Below are 22,713 nucleotides of genomic sequence, written 5' to 3'. Positions count from 1 at the left end.
TGCCACAGAAGTCATAAGGATAAAGAGAAAATGAGGAATATACCTGGATCAATCTATCTGCCAAGGAAGCACTTTCCTACAAAACAGAAATATCAACAAGAGACAGCGGAGAGAGAGAGAGAGAGAGAGAGAGAGAGAGAGAGAGAGAGAGAGAGAGAGAGAGACAATCCGGAGGACAGTTTAAAGCACACAAGAGAACAATTGATTGATTTAAAGAAGAAATGCAATGTTCATTTTCCCCTCCAGAAATAGTCGTTTGTGGCATGTACAATGATGTTCATGTTCAGAGACAGAAAAGGAACATTGCATGCAGCTATGGTGAAAAAGGTGCAAAAATTGTAAGCTGGTGACAAAGTGAAGAATTAGGTGATACTGATAACGCAGACAGGTTTCAAACAGGGGAAAAAAGCACAGGACAGCCCTGGTTAATGCCGAGAGTGAACTACAAGAACAGCACATTAACAGTGTAAAGGAGGACGTGTTTAACTGAGCGGAAGCTCTGGGCTGATGTGGTTTAGGTATTTTAATGGTTTCAGTTAGTGAAAAGTTAAAAAGGCCGTAGGAGTGAAGTGATAGAGACGTGTCAGAGAGCAGCAGCCTCGAGCTGGTTTTAAATAACGGACTTGTGATGACTACAGTCTTCCTCCCTGCAGGCAAACGCAGCGTAGCGGACACCTTACTATGAACAGCAGACCCCATGCATGGCGCTTTTTACCTGGCAACAGGAGTGCCTGTTCAGAGACACATGGTGCAAAGTGATACAAACAGTGTGACCTGGCATGCAGAGCTTTGTATCAACTTCAAGCATCAAGCAGCCTCGTTCACATTCAACACAGGTTTGTCCCAGTCTCTGCTTCAGTTAGTCGTGTCTTGTGATTGTCATTTCTTGACATCAAAGCATTGGAGCCACAGAGACAGTCCCAATGACAACCTGAAGTCTAAATCCAGCAGCTTCAGACTTCATCTACATTCAGAACAGTCACTGTATCAGTCAGTAATGGTTTCTCATGTAAAAATGGCGACTTTCAATTAATACAGTCCAGTTAGTGAAAGACAAGGCCCCCATCATTAGTTAGATGTATGATGTATGGATATACACAGCTGGATGGGTTAAAGTAAAGTTGATGAGCAAGGGGGCAGTAACTGATTGGTCGACCTGGTGACAGACCACCTGTAACAAACACTTATGCACTCACTTTCTCTAGTGTGTCTATCCTCTGCTTCAGGAGTCTGTTCTCTGTCCGCAACCTCTGCAGAAAAACAAATGAGAAAATCACGAGACAAAATATGTATATTGGAGTCTTTGGGACATTTCTTTAAGCTATGTCTACGCACCTTTATCTCCACTTGCTCCTCCATCTCTTTTGTTTTGATCGTAGTATATTCTTTCTCCAACCTGAAATGTTACAGAGAATCCGTGAAGACAAAAATATTAGTGACCCTCACTAAATGCAGATGCAACAAAAATTTGTCAGCGGGGCTGATGTACAAAATAAAAAAATAAAGAAATAAAAAGGACAAAATGCCATACCTGCCAATATTTTGGAGATGTTTTAAAATGTGTGCATATTGCATTGTAATTTACAAAAGATTCCCAAGGAATTTCTTTAAAAATAAAACTCATTCCCCTTTGTACTAATCATAGGAAAATAAAAACAGTGTTAATGCAATATTCTCTAAATGAATTTATTTGTTCAATTTAAGCTTAAAAAAAACAACATCTGAAATTTGGTCAACAGGCAGTCAAAAAAATTGAACACAAGAAAAATAAAGTTTAAAATAATATTTACTTCAGTTTAAATGAAGTTTTATTTTCCTTATAATTAAAATCAAACTACAGTCTTTCTGGTGAACCCTAGAGGAAATTACAGATCCAGAAAATAAAGCCTTATGACAAAAATATTATGCACATTACAAGTCAAAAATAATAACGGTAAGATAACAATAGAAGGCTGAATTAAAAATTTCTGTCCCTGAAAATCTGTTAAAATCTTATGCGTAGCAAATTCATTTCAAGTCATAAATTATCAGCAATATACAATCAGTAAAAGCTGCCATACAATGAATTGCAGTAGCAGCTGAATAATAATAATAAGTACTGAAAGGTTTGGTAGTTCAATAGTAAACTAGGGAAGCTGAATAACAAATAATATAGAATCGGAATAAGATGTCCATTTCTACTGTCTCGTTTGAAAAAAAAAAAAAAAAAAAAAAGCATAACCAAAGAAGGAGGTCGGAAGTTTATGATTTAACTGTTGTGCTTACTTTTTCATCTTCTTGGCGTTGTATTTAACTTGATAAGCAGCCTGGATGACCTTATCTGGTCCACTGTCAAACTGGTGTGGGATGACCTTCTGAAAGTGCTGAAGCACGGTGAAGAACAGAGGCAGGGATAAGTGCCACACAACTATGCACCCTGCTATTTTAGTCAGCTGTTGCTGTGACCTCAAAGCACTACATCCAACATGAGCATGTCCACAGGTATGAGCTGGGAGGACATATGCAACAATTAACAGGGTGTGGCGGAAAATCCTCTCTTCACGACGCTGCAGAAATCTGATCTGCCTGAAAGACAAGTTATGTGGAGGTTATGGGTGATATACCTGTAACATTCCCTCCATGTCGAGCTGGATGAGTTCAGTCTGGTTCATCTGGAGGATGGCCAGCCCCACGCGGAACACAATCTCCAGACCCTGAAGAGATTATCAGACGGAAGGTTTAGTGTGCTGTGACATGTGTTTTTAAGTGTTAGCAATATTCGCAAATTAGCTGGGGTCTTAAGAGAGTGATGAACCCACTCACAGTCAGTATTAAATATGGATTAGAGTGCTTGTTTTCTCCAACAAGTGGCACCAATGGATAACCTTTCCTTGACAGTCACCTTTATTTAGCAGTTGGGGAAATGTTTACCCTAAATCTTAAGTACTCTACTATTTTTATTTCACATTGACATTTAAAGATACTTTGCCAAATATTAGCAAGGGTGACATTCAGTAAATGCAACGGCAGGATAAGGTTTAACCCATGTAGGGAAAGCATGGGTGGAATCAATGATTACGTGTCTAGAATGCAGAAATAATCGCCTGTGCACACGACTGTGCGTTTGTGAAACAGGCATCACAAGCATTAGAAACAAGCAAATGTTTTATAGCTGTATACATGTCTATTTATGTCTTATATGTCTGTTTTTTGTGTTTGTACATTGAGCGAGCACATTACAACCGGAGTCAAATTCCTTGTATGTATAAATAAAGCAGATTCTGATTCTGAAGAGTCAAAGCCAGAGCTTGGACTTGCACCAATTGTTTACTATTTCCTGGAGGTGGGCCTTGCTATGCTTGAAAGCTGTCCGTTTCAAAAACAACTGACAGATTCCCTCACAGAGATGTTGGCGTTATTATTTGGACAGGATGCCCCCACAGAAATATTGTAAATATAAATGATCTCGTCAGTGAATATTTCTTTACACTTAAGTAAAATGACACTGTTTGATAATTCAATGGTGTGGCGATCCAAGATAATTCTGGAAAAAAGAATGAAGGAGGAATGAAAAGAATAAAGAACTGAATGAAGGTTGCTGCTAGCTAACACCACGTGGATGTAAACGGTTACCACAGTGATAAAGGTCAAACAGAAAACAAATTAATTGTTTGCTAAATCACATGCTGGAATTTTCAGATGAGTCAAAAAGACTGGCTGATCAAAAAAAAGAATGAAACGTGTTGCCTGGGGTAGTATTTGTGGTTGTAGTATTTCTTATGCGATTTAAGGTCTATGGTTGTTGATAAAATAATATTTTTTGCTCAATAAATGTCAATAATTGTTGTAAAGATTATACTTTTATTATGTTCAATAAAAGTGTATTTTCCTAAATCTTGAGACACCTCCTATGTAGGCTAGACAGACATTTCTCCTGCTCAACATTGCCCATAATGTACAGTATGCACTGAGGCCTCTGGTGTTGGCAAATAGACAGAAACTTCCCTGAAGGGCGAGCTTTGCTATTTTTGTGAACGACATGCTACAACTCCATCCTTGGGGAAACACTGGGTTGATACATATAAGTTGATAAAGTTTCTCATTTAAAGCAGGTGATAGCTTCCAATTCCTTTTAACTGACCTCACACATGAAGATATCGAAGATCCTTGTGGCGACAGGCAAAGGGTAAGAGGTGAGGAAGATGGTGAGGAACCAAGAAGAGGCATACATGGAGGTATGAAAGCTCTGAGCTTGGAAATGCATATGCAGCTCCGGGAGGTGCTCCTGGGAGGGAAGAAGATCGTACAGATTCACACCATTACTACTGTACAAGACCAGGGGCCTCATTTATAAAACAGGATCCATGCTAAAAGTGTATGTGTGCTGAAAAGTTGAAAATCCCGTTCGACAAAAGAAATTCCGATTTATAAAACTGCACGCGATGTTCCTTTTATAGATTGCAGTCTAGCTAGACATGATCAGCATCATATCCTGTCTTCAACACGCCCACATTGAACCATAAATAGTTAATGCAAGGCACGTCTAAATTAAGCCAGAGGATCAGTGGTTCTTTATGGTTAATTGTAGGAAAAACAGAGAGGAATACCAGGAAAAGCACATTTTTCTGACGCAGAAAGTGCTTGTGGGTGAGGTGGAGGATAGAGAGCACATATTGTTTTCTGGCTACAGTTGTGAGGGTCACAAACAAAGGGAAATGCAACAAGTGGCAACATGTTGCTGCTGCAGTGAAAGCAGAGAGTTCATATAACAGGACAGCACATGAAAAAGGGGTCCGATTGAAACAAAGGTGCAAAAAAAGGAATTGCATGCCACCATTAGAGCGTGTCTGCCACTGGTGGGGGCAAAAGCACACTGGAAACCCGAATGGCTTCCACACTCAGGGAAACGAGTGCGTGTGGAGCCACCGTGGCGTCTCCAGTGTGCTTCACTCTGCGTGCCTGTCAGCACAGTCGTGCTCACTGCAGCACTTTTATACACAAAAGCGATATGAGAAGTGTAATAAGTGACATATGGACAGCAATATTATCAAAAACTATTGATGCTCTGTTCTGCAATTCTTTAATAGTATTTGCTTGGATTTCTCCAACCGGTGATGATAATTCATTCAGTTAGTCGAGTCAGTGTGGTTGAGGTCATCGTAATTGATGTGAAATTGATGTGTAAGAGGTTGGCTGTGGCTCAGATGGTAGCGCTGGCTGTCCACTAATTGTAAGGGTTGGCTATTCGATCCCCACATCTTCCTGTCCACAAACCAAAGTGTTCTTGTGGAAGACACTGAACCCAAGTTGCTCCCCATGACAGGGACATGACACCTTGCATGACAGGTCTGTTGCCACTACTGTGTGAGTGTCTGTGTGAATGAGTGCGTGACAGGCAAACATTTTAACGCACTTTCAATTTTTGCGAGCACGTGCTCCTTGGAAAAAAAAAAAAAAAAAAGAACAGTGTAGAACCCTTTTAGACTAGATTTTGAGAAACATTTTGTATGTTTGGAAGAGGTTTCTACCTGGATCATGGACTCAAACTGGTACATGCAGAGTCCCAGCTCAGCCATACTAGGTTTGAAGAGCTCTCGTAATCTGTAGTCTTGCATCAGCTTTACAAACACGCAGAATGCTTCCTCTTCTGGCATCTGGAAACATAACAGAATGCATCAAACCTCAAGATCTGTGTGTTCAATCATGCGTGTCAAACTATTCCCTGGAAGCTGCTGAATTACAGTGTTTGTGTACATGTGTTGTGAACACCATTATTACCTGCATGAGTAAAAGTCCTACAATGAATGCACTTCCCTGACAATAGCCAACTTCCCGGTCCACCAGAGAATATGCCTGAGGTAACACAAATCAGCTTTAGATGGGTCTCGCTGACATTCAAGAGAAAAAGTATTCGTTGTGGATTTACTCAACTTCCATTTTTTACCTTGAAACTACTGTGAAAGCCAAAATAGCAGTTGTGTTATTTGCACACATGACTATCAGTTTATCTGCACACTTTACAGGTTCGTCAGACACAAAAGGAGACATACCTTCATGACATTGAAGAGCACCTCCTGGCCCAAGCTGTCCTTCTCCTTAAAGAACTCGTGTTCAGGATAAGTGCGAGCGATATCTCTGCGAATCAGCTTCTCGCAGGGTGATGTCATCTTCAGGAGTTCTGAGTACTGATCCTTGATAGGTATATTTTGGGCATTACACAACAGCTGCCACACTATTGCCCGAAAGTGGTGAGGAATCCCTTTTCTAACAAGATCCTGTGAGAAAACAAAAAAAAAGAAAAGATCATTTTAAGGTTGTCCCAAGATCTCTGGTGGGCTTTAACCGTGTGTAGGATTTAGTGGCATCTAGAGGTCAGGCGGCACATTGCAACCAATTGAGCATTCCTCACCTCCCTCTTCCCTTCCAAGCATGTAAAACAATCTACGATGGCTGCGAAATTCGTGAAAGACACCCTCGAGTCAAGTGTTTGGTTTGTCACTTATGGGCTACTGTAGAAACATGGCAATGCAACATGGCACATGCAAGAGGACATATGTAGTAGGCATGTGCATTTTAAGCAACAATACTATTCATTATTTGCTAGGAACTATTATACTATTATTTGAAGATCCACACCGACTTTGTAAAACTTATTTTAATCTAGCTTGATCTAAAGACATTAATAAGGAATATAAATGCACATTTGATAGCCAATTTTTGTCCCCTTTAAATGTGGACAATAGAAAGTGTAAAAGTGTAAGAAAACACAAAGGCCTGGCTAAACAGGATGAAGCTGTGGGTACACTTCTTGCTCTAATATTTATTGTGCCATTTCAGCACACGGTGCTTCTCATAATATTAGAGTTTTCCACTGCCCAAATATAAGCTTGTCAGTGAGGCACTTATAGAGTGATTTGTTTCCATATATTTCTGCTGATGCAATTTAATTAGGCAATTTCCTGTGCTGACAGGGAACACTGGTCTTTCCTGCCGTGATGAGTGTGTGTGCGACCGTGTGTGTCTGCATGCATCTGGTCAGTGCAGGGTGCATCTGGAGCAGAAGTCCACCCACACAGGCTTTCAGCAGGGGATCCCCCTCCTCTCTAAGAGCTTAGACAAGACAAACTGTGCTTTGTTCTGTAGTGGAACAATGCAAAACATCTCATATCTTGGGAATGAAAGCTGCTTTCTGAGCTCCACCACTAAACCCTTATTTTCTGTTCCTAGCCACATTTAAAAGGCTTCAACACAGATAAAGTGAGCATCTTAAATAGATTTATCTTCATCAGCAGATCTCTTTCAATATTTCATTAGAAATATGAGGTATTGAAAACATGTTTTGCTGACAAGCACAGAAAAATCAACGTTATTTATTTCATGCAAAAGAAGCTGGGTTTCTCTGTAAGGCAACGGGGAAGAAAACATCAATTTTGTGGAAGCCTCAGCAGTTATGATCCCAGGCTGGTTGCACCCATCTAGTCTTTACTACTTCTGTTAAATTACATAATACCACCGTGCATCGTCACAGGTCCTTCGCAACACTTCACCATTTACACACAGTGACAAGAACAACAGAAACCCCAACGCTTCAGAAGAGGCTGGTCTTTCGGTCCCATGTGTTTTAAAAATGTGCTATCATAACTGTACAGCAGGTTGGTCAGTGCTTGAAGATGAATAGCTCAAAAGAATGCTTCTTGTTATAGTGCTATGTCTGAGGAGCATTCAACTGGCATGCCAGTAATGACTTAGTCACAGCAATCATCTGATATGAATCCCACTGAACGTCTTTTCAATAAAGGGAAATGTACCAGCAGAAGAAAGAAAATCCAACCTTCTAATTGTTGCAGATGCACCAACAACATTAGAAAACTGCAAGCTCCCTGCCGAGTCACTGCCATGACTTGTAGCTGTCAAACAGAGTGCTGACACGGTATGAGACTGGTCACTGTGTTTACATAAAGTTCCACTGCGTGTTCAGTTTAATTTAGACTACCACTGACGGTGACTGGGAATAGGGTTGCCACAAGACTTCAGAGAGTAACAGTAGAAACAAGTAACCTAAAATTAGCTTCAAATGTCAAGAGCTAAAATAAAAAGTTCAAGCACAACACCACAGGGTCACCTGGGACAAAGATAGCTAAGTAAATTATTACTGGAGGAAGTAAACATCCAAACAGATAGAGCCATTGTAGCATTCGGGTTAGAATGCCTGTGAAATATATACGTATCAAAATAGAGATCATGTGCATAGACAGCATCACGGGCGCTCCTGTCACTTTCTTTGGGACCCAGAATAATGTGCACACTATTCGTATTGAATTTGTAATTAACAAAAACGGAGACAACAATATATTTCACAACTTCAAATTAAATGAAAGCTTCACAAATGCATTCACCTTGTCTTCTGAAGACAGGTCAAATGGGTCTCTCTAAGCCTGTAATGCAGTCGTGTTTGAGTAAGCTCTTAAGCAGGTCTGCACGAGACCTGACCGTCACTTCACAAGTAGCCATGTGCACTAGTCTCACCTTGACATGCTTCTCCTTCTTCTTGCGAACCTCCTCCCACTCATTGACAATTCGTCCCCACATGATCCATGTGTCCTCCTCCAGGTGGGAGAGGTTGGAGGAGGCCGAGGAGCTGGACACAAGAGAGGAGCCGCTGTTTCGCCGGGAGCCATTCATGGAGCGCAACGACTTGCTGTCTGTCTCCAGAAGCCTGTAGTGATCATAAGAGGTACAATGTACTATTAACATCGCATAAACTTGAAATAAACAATGTTTAAACAACACCAGTTGTTTTGGTCTTTAACTATTATTGTCGTCGTTAGTATTTTGAAATGTCAGTATGAACATTGGGTAAATTTATCCAGTGCTACGACACGCAGAACGCATATTCTAAAGATCAGCATGTCAAATTAACAGTGGCCATAACGGGCAGGATTTCCCAAAGTACTTTGCAATTTTTATTTTGAGTTAAAGTACCAACAATTTCACTTTTGAAGTCTGAAAGAAAGCCATGCTTATGGATTACTAGTACTTTCAACTTAACAGGTGCAGTGAGCTATATGAGCTGTTTATCTAAAAGTTAAAATTGTTATATGTATATACTTAGGCTACACACAAGGAGTCCAAAAAGGTCCGGACTGAAGTCTACAGGAAGACAATGAGTCTTATTGAGCATCAAGGTTGTGTCAGAGATATTTGGCATCCAAAGAAGTGAAAGGATTGGTGCCTTGCATAGCTTTCCCCAAAACAACCATCGCACCTCAACCACACAAAGTAAAAACATACTGCAACATCACCAGACGCTGCACTGGTAAAATTGTTAAACAGTTGGACTAATTATGGAGCATTTGCTGGTCAGTTTTACCAATGCGAGTATAAACAGCCCACATGTTTTAGCTACGATGTCAATAAGGTTACAACAACCTTAAAATTCCTCTTGTTCAAATTCTTATAAAAGCTATCAGATGAATAGCAATCAGAGCAAACTTTCACAAATGTCTGAAAACAGCCAATCCATTAAAGACCAATAAAATATTTTGTGACTCATTATGTGTCTTTCATCCATGTTCAGCATCCGAAGTGGCACGCCGGGGACAAAAAGCTCGAGCGATGGGTTTTTCAGCGAGTTAATTTTGCATCACTTTTATCAGTTTGTCACTCGAGTTACTGGCAGTGACCTGATTGAGGATCAGCACGCAGAGAAATGAAGCCATGATTCCCGACCTGCGTGTCACCGAGGAGCTCACAGCACACAAACAAAAGGCTCTGACACCTGATCTCGGAAAAAGGCCAGGGCCTCTACTCTGGAGCCTGTGACGTCAGTGAGCATGCTCCCAGAATGGCTAGAGTTACGGCCAAATTTGGGCTGTGTGTGAGGGAGTGAAATGGAAGGCTCGAAAGAACGGTGAGCTTCTTCTCTGGTATTCAGTTTGAAATAAAAATGTGCATCTTGTAAGAACAGAAAACATCTGTCACAAATTGTCAAGTACATTTGAGTAAAAGGCTGTTACACATGTACCTGAACACACTTACAGCTTTGCTAATGATTCACCATTAGTCAAACACAGGTCTGAGGATTTATGAATACAACATATAAAAGCGCTAAACAACATTAGCTTTGATCAAGCTATATTTACAATGATTGGACTAAAGCAAAACCATTAAAGTGTTCATTTTCTTTAAAGTGTGTCATGACTAAAATTTTCAGTTCTTACAATACTATAACAATGAAATACTACCCCCTTACCGAGATAAACTCATGATGTACTCCACATGTGTCCGGTTTCTATGATTTCTGCAGCGTTGGCATGTCTGATTTACAGACTGTAGCGGTCAATGCACGACTTCCTCATCTGTGTGACAACTGAGTGCTCTGGGCTTTTCATTGATCTTTAGGGTACAAAGGTCTCACCAACACACTTGGTAAGCAACAGCAGGATGTATCTGTAACATGCTGTACACATAAATACCAAAGTCCGTCATCTTGTCGTTTCACCTGTCTGATTATAAAATGATAAGATTTGTTTGTTAGGTGGCTGTCAGTATGTTGCTATGAGGTCGTTTAGAAAGAAGAGGGTCCAGCTGTGTGTCGGGGTAAAGATATGGTCAAAAGGTAGAAAAACATTTGTTGACCAGATGCAGGTGTGGTTGGAGCTTCATAAAAAGACATTTTCAAGAACACTTCTATATATTTTTGGTATATTTAATTGGGAAATGCATCACAACAAGTGTCTCTTAACATTCAGGAGCAGAAGCTGGAGTGGGCGTACCGATGAGTCAATGACCTCTACATTCAACACAGCTTTGCTGTCTTCTTAGCAGGAGTTAAACTGTGACACAATCTCCAACTCTGAACTGCATGCTTGTTTTCTATGCTGACACAGAATCTACTAGCCATGGGTGAGAGTCACAACAGAGAAAGAATTCACAAAGTTGGCAAGAGCCCTTTAATCTGAGGTGAACAATGAGCAGCCCGGGGTCAGCACACTGAATTCTTCTCCATTTACGGCAGACTCTCACTGATCCAATACTCAGATAAATGGAGCCTACAACAACTTCTGGGTCTTGTTGGTTTTCTAAGTTATCTGACCATCTTTGATAATGATCCGGCTTAAGAAAAAGAGAGAAAAAAAACAAAAAATAACTCCCACCACAAATCCAGTTTAATGTTTAATTGACAACAGTTCAGACATGTGTGCAATGCTGTTCAGCGCTGGATAAGTCAGTCCCAAACAGGGTTATAGTTTATGTGCTGACCATCACACACACAGAGGTGCTTCCACACTTGGAACTCTATATGTGCTTGAGTACATTTGAGCCCAAAGTCTGGTACATTCGGTAAGTGTGAATAGTATGATGTTCTGTGCCGACTCAGGTCCAGATCAGTGTGCTCTTCTACGATACGAATCGTGTGAAAGCTGGCTCTACCAAAAATCTGGAAATGTATTATTGTTTACATCATCAACATTACTTTACTATCTGTCTCGTTTCCAAGCATTGAAAATTCTGGTCCTCTTATCTCCTAAGAAATCTGTGTAAGAAGGCAGATCTCAACACTTTCAGCTGCTTCTTTGCATGACAGATGAGGTCTGAAGACAGGCGAGTGTGTCGAGTGTCCTTATCTGTATACCCAGAACAGAGCAGGAGTAAAGTAATACTCCATTGTAAAGTCAGCCTTAAGAACATTATGAATTGGACCGCCAAGTGGAGGACAACTCAACCTGACTCTGGTACGTAAAAGTAAATGCAGGGCAAGCTGACTGATTTGGTCATTGGCCATATAAAGTATAAATGTTATTTTCAAGATATGTGACTGATGAAATTCATGGAGATTCTCTGAAATACCAGTGGGGAAGATGAATGCATTACGAGATCATTCTCAGCATCTTACCGGTACTCCAAAAAATATGTCTGCTAAAAACAACTGTGAGGCTGCGGAAAGAAAAAAAAAAGAGCTTTCCTGGTTGGAAAACAGTGATATGTTTTGTAGAGCTGACTCGCAATTCCCTGTGAACATGGGCTCCACTGCTATGAAATGTACCAACACCTTATTACACTTACAACCTAGCTACTTTCTGGCCACACACCAGTCTGAGTTGCACTTCAGTGGTGATGAGATGCCTCTCATCCTTCATGTGAGGTGTTTAGAGAGCATCAGGGAATTGTAGGAACTTGTTGAACATATTGTGTATAATAACTTACCACAACTGTGAAAAAAAAGCGTTGTTTGTATTATTTGGCTGCTGGGCCAGTGAAAATAAACAAGGGGCTACTAAAACTGTGGCCATGATTATTGCACAGTTGTGCCTTGGACTGGTCACAATAAAAAGTATAATTCATCCACTAATATGGAACGTGAGATTGGTTTAGACCGCCATAAGAAAGATGAGTTTTACCTTTCGGAACCGTAAATCCGTAGTTCAGTTAAATATGAATTTACATGATTTGCAAAACATTGCATTCTGTTTTTATTCACATTTTACACAGGGTCTCAACTTTATTTGGAAACGGGGTTGTACATTGTGTTTCATTTACAGATTTTGTATGATGGCATTTTAATATCTGCAAGAAGAATTACCCTTAAGGAGCAATTACACAAATATTTAGGAAAAAACATGGCAGTAGAAATGAGGACATATTCTACATTGTCCACATAGTGTAAACTGATTGTACTTGTGTAAGGTTAAAAAAAAAAACAGCTCTTCCGATTGTCTGCCAACCAGTCAGACTATGTTCTCAACCCATAACATATAGCACTGAACCATCCTTGGAGGAAAGTCTTCGCTGTACCTTTCAGCCTTAAATCAAATACTGTTGACTGCAAAGAGAAGCTTCAAGACAAGACCGCTTACCTGTTCTGTTCCTCGAGTTTGGCAAGCAGCTGCACATCATCCGGACTGAGCTGTGCTGGCGTGGAGGGTGAGAGAGGCGAGGACAGAGATGTGGAGGAGGAGGTAGCAGTGGTCTGCAGAGATGTGGGCGTGGCCACCTGACTAGCCATCTGACTGACCGTGTGGGACACGGAGTTCTTCACCCATGAGAAAGTAGAACAGAGCTTACCAGCAACCTTGTCTGTCGCCACCTGCACAGGACGGATGAGTACATATGAGAGTCAGCACTGAATACTTCCTCATCATCATTACTGTCACGGTTATTCAAGACTCCTTTCACACAGACCTAACATGAATTAGAGAAACTTGTCACCATCTTTCCTGGTCAATTATGTGACGCTCACATTTAGGTTCACAATGAATAGAACATAAATTCAAGCTAGCACCCTTTTAGGGCTACATTATCAGTTTAAGTGACACTCCACATGCGCTTAACAGCGGCAGTATGTCGCTGCTGAAACAGGACCGCCGCTGCTGTTTTCTTTTTGTTTTTTAAATGAGAAAAGGGACTTTAGAAGGCTCCATCTTATCACTTTAGAGACTAACATTATATCATGTGGCTCTGCGGACACTTAATATCCAGGTCAATTCACACGCCTGTCAGTTAAGAATACAAACAACAAATCCCTTACTTGTTAAAAAAGAGAACACGACAATTGTAACAGCAAGCAACGGGTATATGTCAACAACAAAGCAAGCAAAGGTGATCAGGTTTTCAGAAATATCATTTCCTGAAGGGAAAACTGTCTTGCAACAGTAAGTTGGTGCAGTATCTGGCATACCGGTAAAAATCGCAGGGGGCTGCCGCATCGGTGGGCCTGTGGACAAACTGCACGGATAAGCTATCATGGTCTTACTAAAAACCGAGATTAGAATGCTATAACCAAAAATATAGAGAATATCTTGAAAGACAACATAACATTATATTGAGAAAGTTCTATCGAGATAGAAACCACAAAATATTTCCTTATGGATATCAAGACTGCAAGTAAAACACCGGAAAAGTGTAAAATATGGGAACTTTAAATGAACTGCTCGTACTCCAGTAAAAGTATGAACTGAACTATGACAAGGAATATTCTCTAAATTATATACAATCTGCATATTTTTCACTTTTCAACTTTCAACAATGCACTGAAAGGAGTACAGGCCATTGTTTTCTGCCATATCTGATATTTCAGTATAATTGAGGAAGAGACTCTAGTGCACAACGGACCTCAACACCATCTGCAATCACGTTTCATGGGAAACTGCTGTTAATAAGAAGTACTCGGATCAGCGCTGAGAAAGGGACAACCTACTATCACACATATTGATAATAGTAGAGAAGTAATGGTTGAGTGGTTGTTTCTAAATAGGACCAAGTGAGACCATGTGAAAAACAACACTCCTGTAACAGCATATAAAGTGATTGCAGGCCATCTTTTATACATTCCTACCTGCTATTCCAAATAATCCAAGCTCAATGATTTTCAACTGCTCTCAATGAGGAAATCCAAAATGTATCATGAGAAGGAGAGGTTCAAAAGTCTCTATTAAATTCAACACGTTTTCTGAAAGTATTCCACTCTTCTGAACCTTCGACCGACTTAATGACACACAGCCCTCCAGTCATATGGTGATCATGCTCTCTGGAAGGGTCAAAGTGCTCCACGAAAGATAGGCTTTCTTTAAGCTTCCTGCTGAAATCAGTGCACAGCAGGAAGTGTATCTCTGTACTCAGCAGAAAGAAATTCACCTCAACACCTGAGAAAAAAAGAATTTGTTTTGCCTTTGGTTTCACTCAGACAGGAAGTCTGGATACTGCCACCACACAGGAAACCATTTCATTCACTACACTATATAAAATGATGAGTCATTTCTTGGTGAGTATCAGATCTACAGCGGACTAAACATATAAAGGAGAGACAAACAAAGGAGGAGGTGGTAAGTTGTGGTAAATTGTGGTAAATGTGGTGCTAGGAATGAGCTTTGGTACAGAATGAAAATAGGCTAACTGAGAGTTTTTTCCTCCTGCGATGAGTGACATAATTATCTTTAAGTAGAGTATCATCATCAAGAAATAATGTAAAGTTATTGCACTTTGGACATTAATGACTGAAACCAAATATTTGCAGAAATCTGCTCCATATAAAGCAAATCTCCAGAACTGCCTTCTTTCATCTACGTAATATCAATAAAATCAGGAAAATCCTTCCTCAGCGTGATGCAGAAATACAAATGTATGCATTTGTTACATCCAGGCTAGATTATTGTAATTCCTTGTTGTTAGGATGTCCAACTTACTCATTAAAAACTCTGCAGTTGATCCAAAATCCTGCAGCAAGAGTACTGATGGGATTTAGCAAGAGAGATCATATTTCTCCTGTTTTAGCTTCTCTTCATTGGCTTCCTGTTAAATCAAGAATAGAATTTAAAATTATCCTACTGACTTACAAAGCCCTACATGATAAATGCTGCTGTAGTGAAAAAAAATTCTCTTGGGGATTGATAAAGTAACTACCTACCTACCTACCTAATAGAACAGGTACATGTGGATTTATTTTTAAATTATAACACTTTGGCAAATGAATGATATTTTAATGATTGTCTTCATTGATTATCACATGAAAGCTATTGCAAGCATGCCGAAAGACCTCGTATGCTATGGATAGACGCTGACAAGATGGCTCTTCACAGACAAGCCTCCAGTCCCCAGTTACTGCAGCACACACAACTCTGACAGGTACGTGGCCAAAAACTAGTTTGAAAAGAATGAAATTAGACTTTTTAATGTAAGCTTGAAGTTGATTTTAATCTTCACGTTGAACCTCTCTGTGGGAAATGTTGTGGCTTACTCGGACTGATGCGTCACTTCTGCGCAAACTGAGCATAAATTATACATTTTACTATTAAAACTAGTTTGTCTGGATGTAACCACATTTTTGGATGGTAAAACGTATTGAAGCAATTCTGTTAAGTGTCACAAGTGTCAAAGTTCAATCCCCAGCCCAAGTTCAGGGATAAATTCTCTTTACCATGCAGACCGCTCACTTAAGCATCAACTACGAGACCATTAAAAGGGTGACTAGTCCTGGACTGTGAAATCCATACAGGAAAAAAAAAATTCCCCATATATCCCAGTACAGTGCTAACAATGATTTGCAGGTTGCATTTACACTGTCAAACAAATCCACACCAGTAACAAGCAAATGTTTATCCTGCATAGAAAAAGACTATCCAGTGGTGTGTGCAGTGCAAACTCTTTGTCAGATGTTTGCACATTTTTGCAGCTTAACAGTCAGCAAAGTAAAGTTTAAAGAATTAATTCATTAATTTATGCGTATATTACAATTTGTGTACTATTCACCTGAACACTAAATATGAGACATATACAATCTTATAGCCACATTACCCAAATTAAAAAAAAACACTACAAATGATTAAAATTTCAAAGAGTATTCAACTCAATTAATGGCAGAATGTCACCACCGAGCCAGGCTAGCATAGTAGCCACACTCTTTCCATTGAAAGCAAAAAGAAGAAAACGTACGGGCGCTTGGTTTCTTCAAAGACTGACTTGCAATGTGGGATGTCGTGCAGAACTAACTGGGGACATAAATTTGAACATGTGCACTAAACGTGTGGATCCAAGTGAAGTTAGCCCTCCCCTATTCTACACCTGCTTTCAATAAATCTGCTTAAATATGAACTTTAGTGATGAATATTATAATTTTTCAAATGATAAAACATTAAAAAAAAAAAAACTTGGTGTCTTAGTGTACTACTTTTGGAAAGCTAACTGACCTGCCCACCACATTTATTGAGTAACATATGAGCAAACCTAAAATTGAATCAACTCAACCCAGGATAGAGGAAACCCATGCTTTGACAGATGCCAATGTGCCGGTGGCCTTAGAAGACATTCCTTCTAGCAAGCGGGGCCAACTGAAGCAAGGCTTCCATATAAATCCTGGATACAGAGATCGTTGCTGCTTTTGTTTGCCAAAAGAACTCAAAGGGGCCCTCAGATGCAGTGCGCATAGCCAATGAAGCCCACAGAAAGGCAAGAAAAAAAAAGCCTCAGCTTTAAGGCAATTGGGGAACCGAAAAAGACCGAAAGCAGAACTGAGAAGCAAGTCCTTTCTTCTGACTGAAAAATGCACAGCACCTTACAGATACCTCACAGTGCTCTGAAATGGACCATGCAAAAATACTTTCACAAACTCTTAAGTTGATGGCAAACTTCAAGTTACAGTCAAGAAGATTTTTATATTAATCATCTGGGTAATGGGTAATAACTAATAACTAATTTATCCTGGTTTTTGTTGTCCTATTTCACTCATTTTTCATGTTCTATTAATAGGCAGGTAATAAAAAAAACAAACTCCAGCAGGAGAGACCATGGTCATTTTCATGGAAACACAATTTCCATGTACAGTATGAGGGTGTTAAAACACAGCCCTGACTTACAACAACACACTCACACTGAGGTGTCACTTCACACACAGAGGCAAGCTCAGATTATTCCAGTATACAATCAGGATTTCAATAATCCTGCAGAAGTCTATTCTTGAACATGCAACCACAATCGTGAGGGATACAAATGATACAATTGGCATGCAAAAACTAACCTTATAAGAATTTTGTAAGAAATTAAATGTGCTGATATCAGCCTTTTCTAAGGAACTAATGACATATCAGCCTTGGCTATAGTTTCCATAAGAAAAACAGCTATAGTTTCTGTGTTAGTCACAGCTATTAGTGACTGACATATGGTCTTCCACAGCCTACCTGTAAATTCTATTTTCCATCATATGCAGCAACTACAACCACAATTAAAACAGATATTCATGTATAATGAGGTAATGTTGACAGAAAGGAAGATATTTACAGTCCTTTTCTATATGCAAGAAAATAACAGGTGAAATAAAAACATTAACGAGGGCTGCCATTTAGGTAGCGGAGTTGTATGCAGGGTCACTGCATGCTTAACAAGAGCACAACTGACTCACTGTCAATATTAGTTACATCTGTGCTTTTCCTGCAAATGACAAGTTTATAATGTCTTCGTTGAGAAAAAAAAAAGTCAATTATTTCTCGTTAGTTTTTGTATTGGTAATGCAATGACAGTCTTTGCTTTGCATTTGCTGGTGACCATTATAGTAACAACAACAATACTGTTATACAATATTACCATATTGCATAACAAAGTCTGTGGGCTTCACTATCACAATATTACAAAAAAATATATTGTTTGTTCGTGCCCAACTAAGAACAGTAAAGCAGGCGAGCACATAAACAAAAGATCTTCTCCCCGTGTTAGTCAGAGAAGATTTATTGGAACTCCTTGATGTATGTTCTGCAGCGTCTCTGGGTCTGTGGGGCCCAGGGCGCGAAAACTTCTGAAGAGTTCTGTCCTAATAGCAACAAGTACTGACAAGTGTATTCTCCTGCATGGCCATCTTACGTCTCACAGATAAAACTTACTTTGTTAAAAAACTAAAAAGTTGCTAGGCTTTAACTATAGAGGAATCTAGCTATGACCACCCGATAAACCCATTACATTCAGAGAAGTAGACCCACTATGAAGTGCCACTAAAGCTGCCAATACGGGCAGGTTGGCGGAATTCAGTTAACAATAATTATTTAAATAGATAGGTTTAAATAGATGTCATTCCTAGACACAACTGCATTTAAACTGTATATTTTGGTTTAATGATGAGAAAACAGAAGCACAAACAATTTACTTGAGTATATCTGTTTGATTACATTTAATATTGAGTTGATTTTACAGTTATAAGCCCATAAAATAATATGCACTAATTCAAGTGATCAGTCAAGCAGGTTTATGCATTTACATCAGCAACCTTAGAACATAAAATGACTTTTAAAATGCATATGAAAAGCCCCACAGTATCAATGATGGAATACATTTACGGAGTATATCTCAGTTAATGCTGGTGGCGGCTTGTTCCCAGTTTACTGAGTAAACATGCTGCTCGAGCGCTACAGAATCAAGTCATGATCACCAAGTTAACCAAAAAAACGACCCCATAGCAACAAAGGCATTAAGCTTTTCGTTGGCTCTCTTGAAGCCTTATCCTCACAAATATTGATCAAACCAGCCTTTCTTTTCTCCAACGATAATTCCTGTCAGCAGAGTAGGAAGTTCTTTTAGCAATTATAAAGGTGTTCATTTTTGGTGGATTCATCTCCGGTTTACAGAACTGCTGCAAGTCGCTTTTCTGCAGTTTTGAGTTCAAGATATCTCTGGCTTCAACACAGCCGAAGTAGTTTCAATCCTTTGCTTTGGCTGCATACATGCTGTCATCGATCAAAAACATCCTGGCAGTGGACAGAGGACCGATGCATTACACGCACAACTCCCAATTCCTTGTATGGCTCGCTGGCGTGAGCTGAAATGGAGCTTCTGGCATCAAATGCAACAACATGCAGAGAAAATATCTTCCAGAAAGCTGGACCGTCGACGAACCGGACGAGGCTCCACTTAAAGGAATATGTCAAATCGACATGACCGCGCAGGAAGAACAAAAAAAAAAGTAGCATTTTCAATGATATGGTGTTTTTGTTCCAGGCGATAGCCGAAGCCCTTTTCCAAACCAATTAGGAGTTCAACAGTAAGCCTTTCACTAAAGAGACAACAGTGACAAATCGTAACAAGCACACTAATATTGCGACAAACAGTGTGTATGCGTTAAATCTAACCAACCTGTGTTACATAGACGTGACGTCACACTAGTCACTCGATTTGATACAATGATAAGTTTTGAGTCGCGTTGTGAGTTACTGTCCTTTCCGATAGATAGACAGAGCCCGAAAAAAACAGCAAGAACATACTTTACCTTGAAGCGTTTTTCGCCAGCTGCAGCACACGTCGCCTGCTGCCCATGCACAAAAGTGTAGTCCGACTATTATGAGGAAAAAAGGCTGGTCTTCAAAGTCTTCACCCGTGGACATATATGACCCAGGAAAGCCCAGCTAAGTTTCCACTTGAAAGCTAGCCAGTGTTAAGTTAGCTTGTTCCCATTGACTCCTCGGTCCTGCCCATACAACCGTATAATACGTGTACACAGATGTCTGCAGCGCTAAGACAGACGGCGGCGGCCTACCAAATGTTTACATCGCACAGAGCATGCGCCAACCTGACCCCACACTACCACCAAGCGTCCCCTGGGAACAACTGCACTTCAGAGGGCGATACCATTGTTTTTCATTCATTCAAAAGAGAAAAGACGATTTCAAATTTAAAGAAAGAGCTGGCATAATATTTTCTTTTCTACTCTATGCCTGGTGAACAGCTCATAGAGGGTTATCAAGCGTAGCATGTGTCACCAAGTCCTACATATGGTTAAAGGCATGGTCACAGCCATTTCACAAGGCTCCAAACAGATCAAATCACAGCTCTGATGGACATCATCACCGACTGCAATTACCTCTCTCTTTGTCACTACTCTCAGCAGCAACTCACAGAAAATTACAACAATCCCTATTATGCTTTTAATGACCTTTACAGCAGTTAATTAGGAGACCAAACTCAAGTGACCTCTAACCCTGATCTCTTTCTACCCTGGTAGTTTTAACATTTTTGGAATATATTTTTCAAAGAACAACCACCTGGGTTTAGATTACTAATTTGTTCTATTATATTTTTGAGGTGTCCAATGATGTGCAATAAAAAAACATGAGATGATAGAAGTTGTACCCAATGTAAAAAACAAAAAAAGAAAGAAGGATTTTAAGGAGCTCAATACTTAACAAAGTCTTTACAGGTAGCCTTTACAGTGAATATGTTTTCTAACAATCAGAGTCACTATAATATGTTAATCCTGTAAAGGCCCGTGTAAAGTTATTTTAAATCCAATTTGAATTCTTACTTATTTCTGTTTCATTTATTCTTCTCCAAAGTTTGGCAGAAATGGGGGACAAGGAGGATGCAATAAAGGGGAGCATCTTACATACACCAAATTACATTCACTTATTCTTTCAACATTTATATAAGTAGATATAACCTCACTCTATATTAACAGTTTATGCTACTTTCAGCATGTCTTTACAGTCTATAATCTTAAAGTCAAAGAGTCCTTGAGCACACTCATCTGTTTATCGAGTATCTGATCTTCAAAACCCCTTACCTGGAATTCAATGCTGAGAGAAAAAATGCTTCTGTTAGTAGCAGGCCAGAAATTCTAACGCTTGTCTCTGGAAGTTATTTCAGTTCAGCATGTTGTCTTCATTGTAAAGGCAGGAAATAGCAGAAATCATTTTCCAGTAGAAAAACTTTTTTTTGAGCCTTCACAAATTACACCAATAAACTTCTTTCAATAGACACAAAAAGGGAATTGTCCAAAATATCCACATGCTAGCAACTGACTAAAAATAAGCTCCACAAAGCTGACTCTAACTGAGCAAAACATATCATTAGAAACTCAGAATGAAGTCGCCGCATCAGAGCGGGAGTGCTTTGATAAAAATGTGACTATGCACACTGGCCCGATTCACATACCAAACCGTCATAAAACCTACTTTTCAGGTTTTACATGAGAGCAGTGACGCATGTCTATTGTTGGCTGGTTAGACACTCCTGTGCTCATAGAAGTAGTTGAAAAGAAGCTGAAGTTGTCGGCTACATTTGGCATCACCATGGTGACTGCCTGCCTTAAAATATAATGAAATATTGCCCGATGTACTGTCAAGACTAACATCTCTGCCCATAAGACACTAATGATTAAATGGCTATGAATGAACAGCCAAATTGTAATATTCAGTATTGAGGTAGTTTATGAAGAAACAGTTGAGTCAGCGCAGCCCTAAAAGAATAAACTAGAATAAGCAAAAATATCACCATTAGAGAGTAAACTGTCTTTTTATGAATAATTCTTGATGATCGGTGTGTTACATCCACCTTAACGTGGTGGAGGGGTTTGAGTGGCTCAGTGATCCTGGGAGCTATGTTGTCTGGGGCATCAGCCCCTGGTCGGGTCTCCCAAGGCAAACTGGTGTCAGGTGAGAGTCCAGACTAAGAGTGTTTGAAAAAGACCCCCCCCCCCGATGAATAGCATCTGAGGTCACCTCGCCCGGATCAGGGAAACAGGAGCAGGAGGAGGAGGAGAGCTCGCCGGCGAGGGTCTGGTGGCCGGGCCTTCGTTATTGGACTTCTGTGCTAGCCACGGTTTGGCCATAACAAACACCATGTTCGAGCATAAGGTAGCTCATAAGTGTACCTGGTACCAGAACACCTTAGGCCGGAGATTAATTCACGACTACTGAGGTCTAATTTTTTGTTTGACCACATGTCCACAGTTAATTGTCAAAGACCATGAGATGGTTGATTCTTTGTAATTTAAAGGGTGGCTTTACATAACTACAGAAAAAACAACAACAACAACATACTTAACGCGATATCGTTGCCATGCAGCCAGTTTTTGGGTTTTTTGTGCGGTTTTGCACACATCTGACACCACCATAAAAGTCTACAATGGACTACTCAAAGGATTGAAATATATCATCTCAACAGCATGTTCACCATCTGCAAACATTACTCAAGACAATCCACTTAACTTACGTTAAAATATTTGCTATTTCCAGTGGGGATAGTTTCCATTGAAAACTAGTTGCAACTAGGTCTATGGATTATTATGCACAACCCGTATTCCTACATTGTTTCTCAATGGGGTCGTGTTCTTTAAATATTAAAATCGATTTTAGAATATAAAAGTTATTTTGCACCTCTGCATTGCAGTGACCTCAGATGTGTTGGTGATAGATACTGTTTACATGTATGGTCTCCTCCTAACCTGACCACAGGTGGGATACATGAAGGGTCTGTTTGCATTAA

General features: G+C 39.9%; 1 protein-coding gene across 4 annotated transcripts in view; it reads right to left on the bottom strand.

Annotated features, from left to right (window-relative positions):
• evi5b (ecotropic viral integration site 5b) overlaps positions 1–19,982 on the bottom strand; it is a 33,699-nt gene extending 13,717 nt beyond the window's left edge. For 2 of the 4 annotated variants that reach the window (XM_069703950.1, XM_069703952.1), the window contains exons 1-12: positions 19,721–19,981; positions 12,837–13,066; positions 8,506–8,695; positions 6,030–6,254; positions 5,758–5,832; positions 5,508–5,633; positions 4,121–4,264; positions 2,604–2,693; positions 2,266–2,363; positions 1,336–1,396; positions 1,197–1,250; positions 44–76 (exon numbers count right to left, since the gene is read on the bottom strand). In XM_069703950.1, coding sequence (XP_069560051.1) covers positions 44–76; positions 1,197–1,250; positions 1,336–1,396; positions 2,266–2,363; positions 2,604–2,693; positions 4,121–4,264; positions 5,508–5,633; positions 5,758–5,832; positions 6,030–6,254; positions 8,506–8,695; positions 12,837–12,985 — 1,245 coding nt within the window. In that variant the 5' untranslated portion in view covers positions 12,986–13,066; positions 19,721–19,981. Of the gene's footprint in view, positions 1–43; positions 77–1,196; positions 1,251–1,335; positions 1,397–2,265; positions 2,364–2,603; positions 2,694–4,120; positions 4,265–5,507; positions 5,634–5,757; positions 5,833–6,029; positions 6,255–8,505; positions 8,696–12,836; positions 13,067–19,720 lie in introns of all 4 variants that reach the window. The other 2 variants (XM_069703951.1, XM_069703953.1) reach the window with 2 other exon arrangements.
• Between the last annotated feature and the right edge of the window lie 2,731 nt (positions 19,983–22,713).

Source organism: Brachyistius frenatus, unplaced genomic scaffold (genome assembly GCF_029030835.1).
Source record: "Brachyistius frenatus isolate BFR_SWC_R1_liver_20210118 unplaced genomic scaffold, ASM2903083v1 Contig_49, whole genome shotgun sequence".
Classification (NCBI taxonomy): domain Eukaryota; kingdom Metazoa; phylum Chordata; class Actinopteri; family Embiotocidae; genus Brachyistius; species Brachyistius frenatus.
The sequence above is the reverse complement of the archived record's forward strand: the minus strand, read 5'-3'. Positions and strand labels throughout refer to the sequence as shown.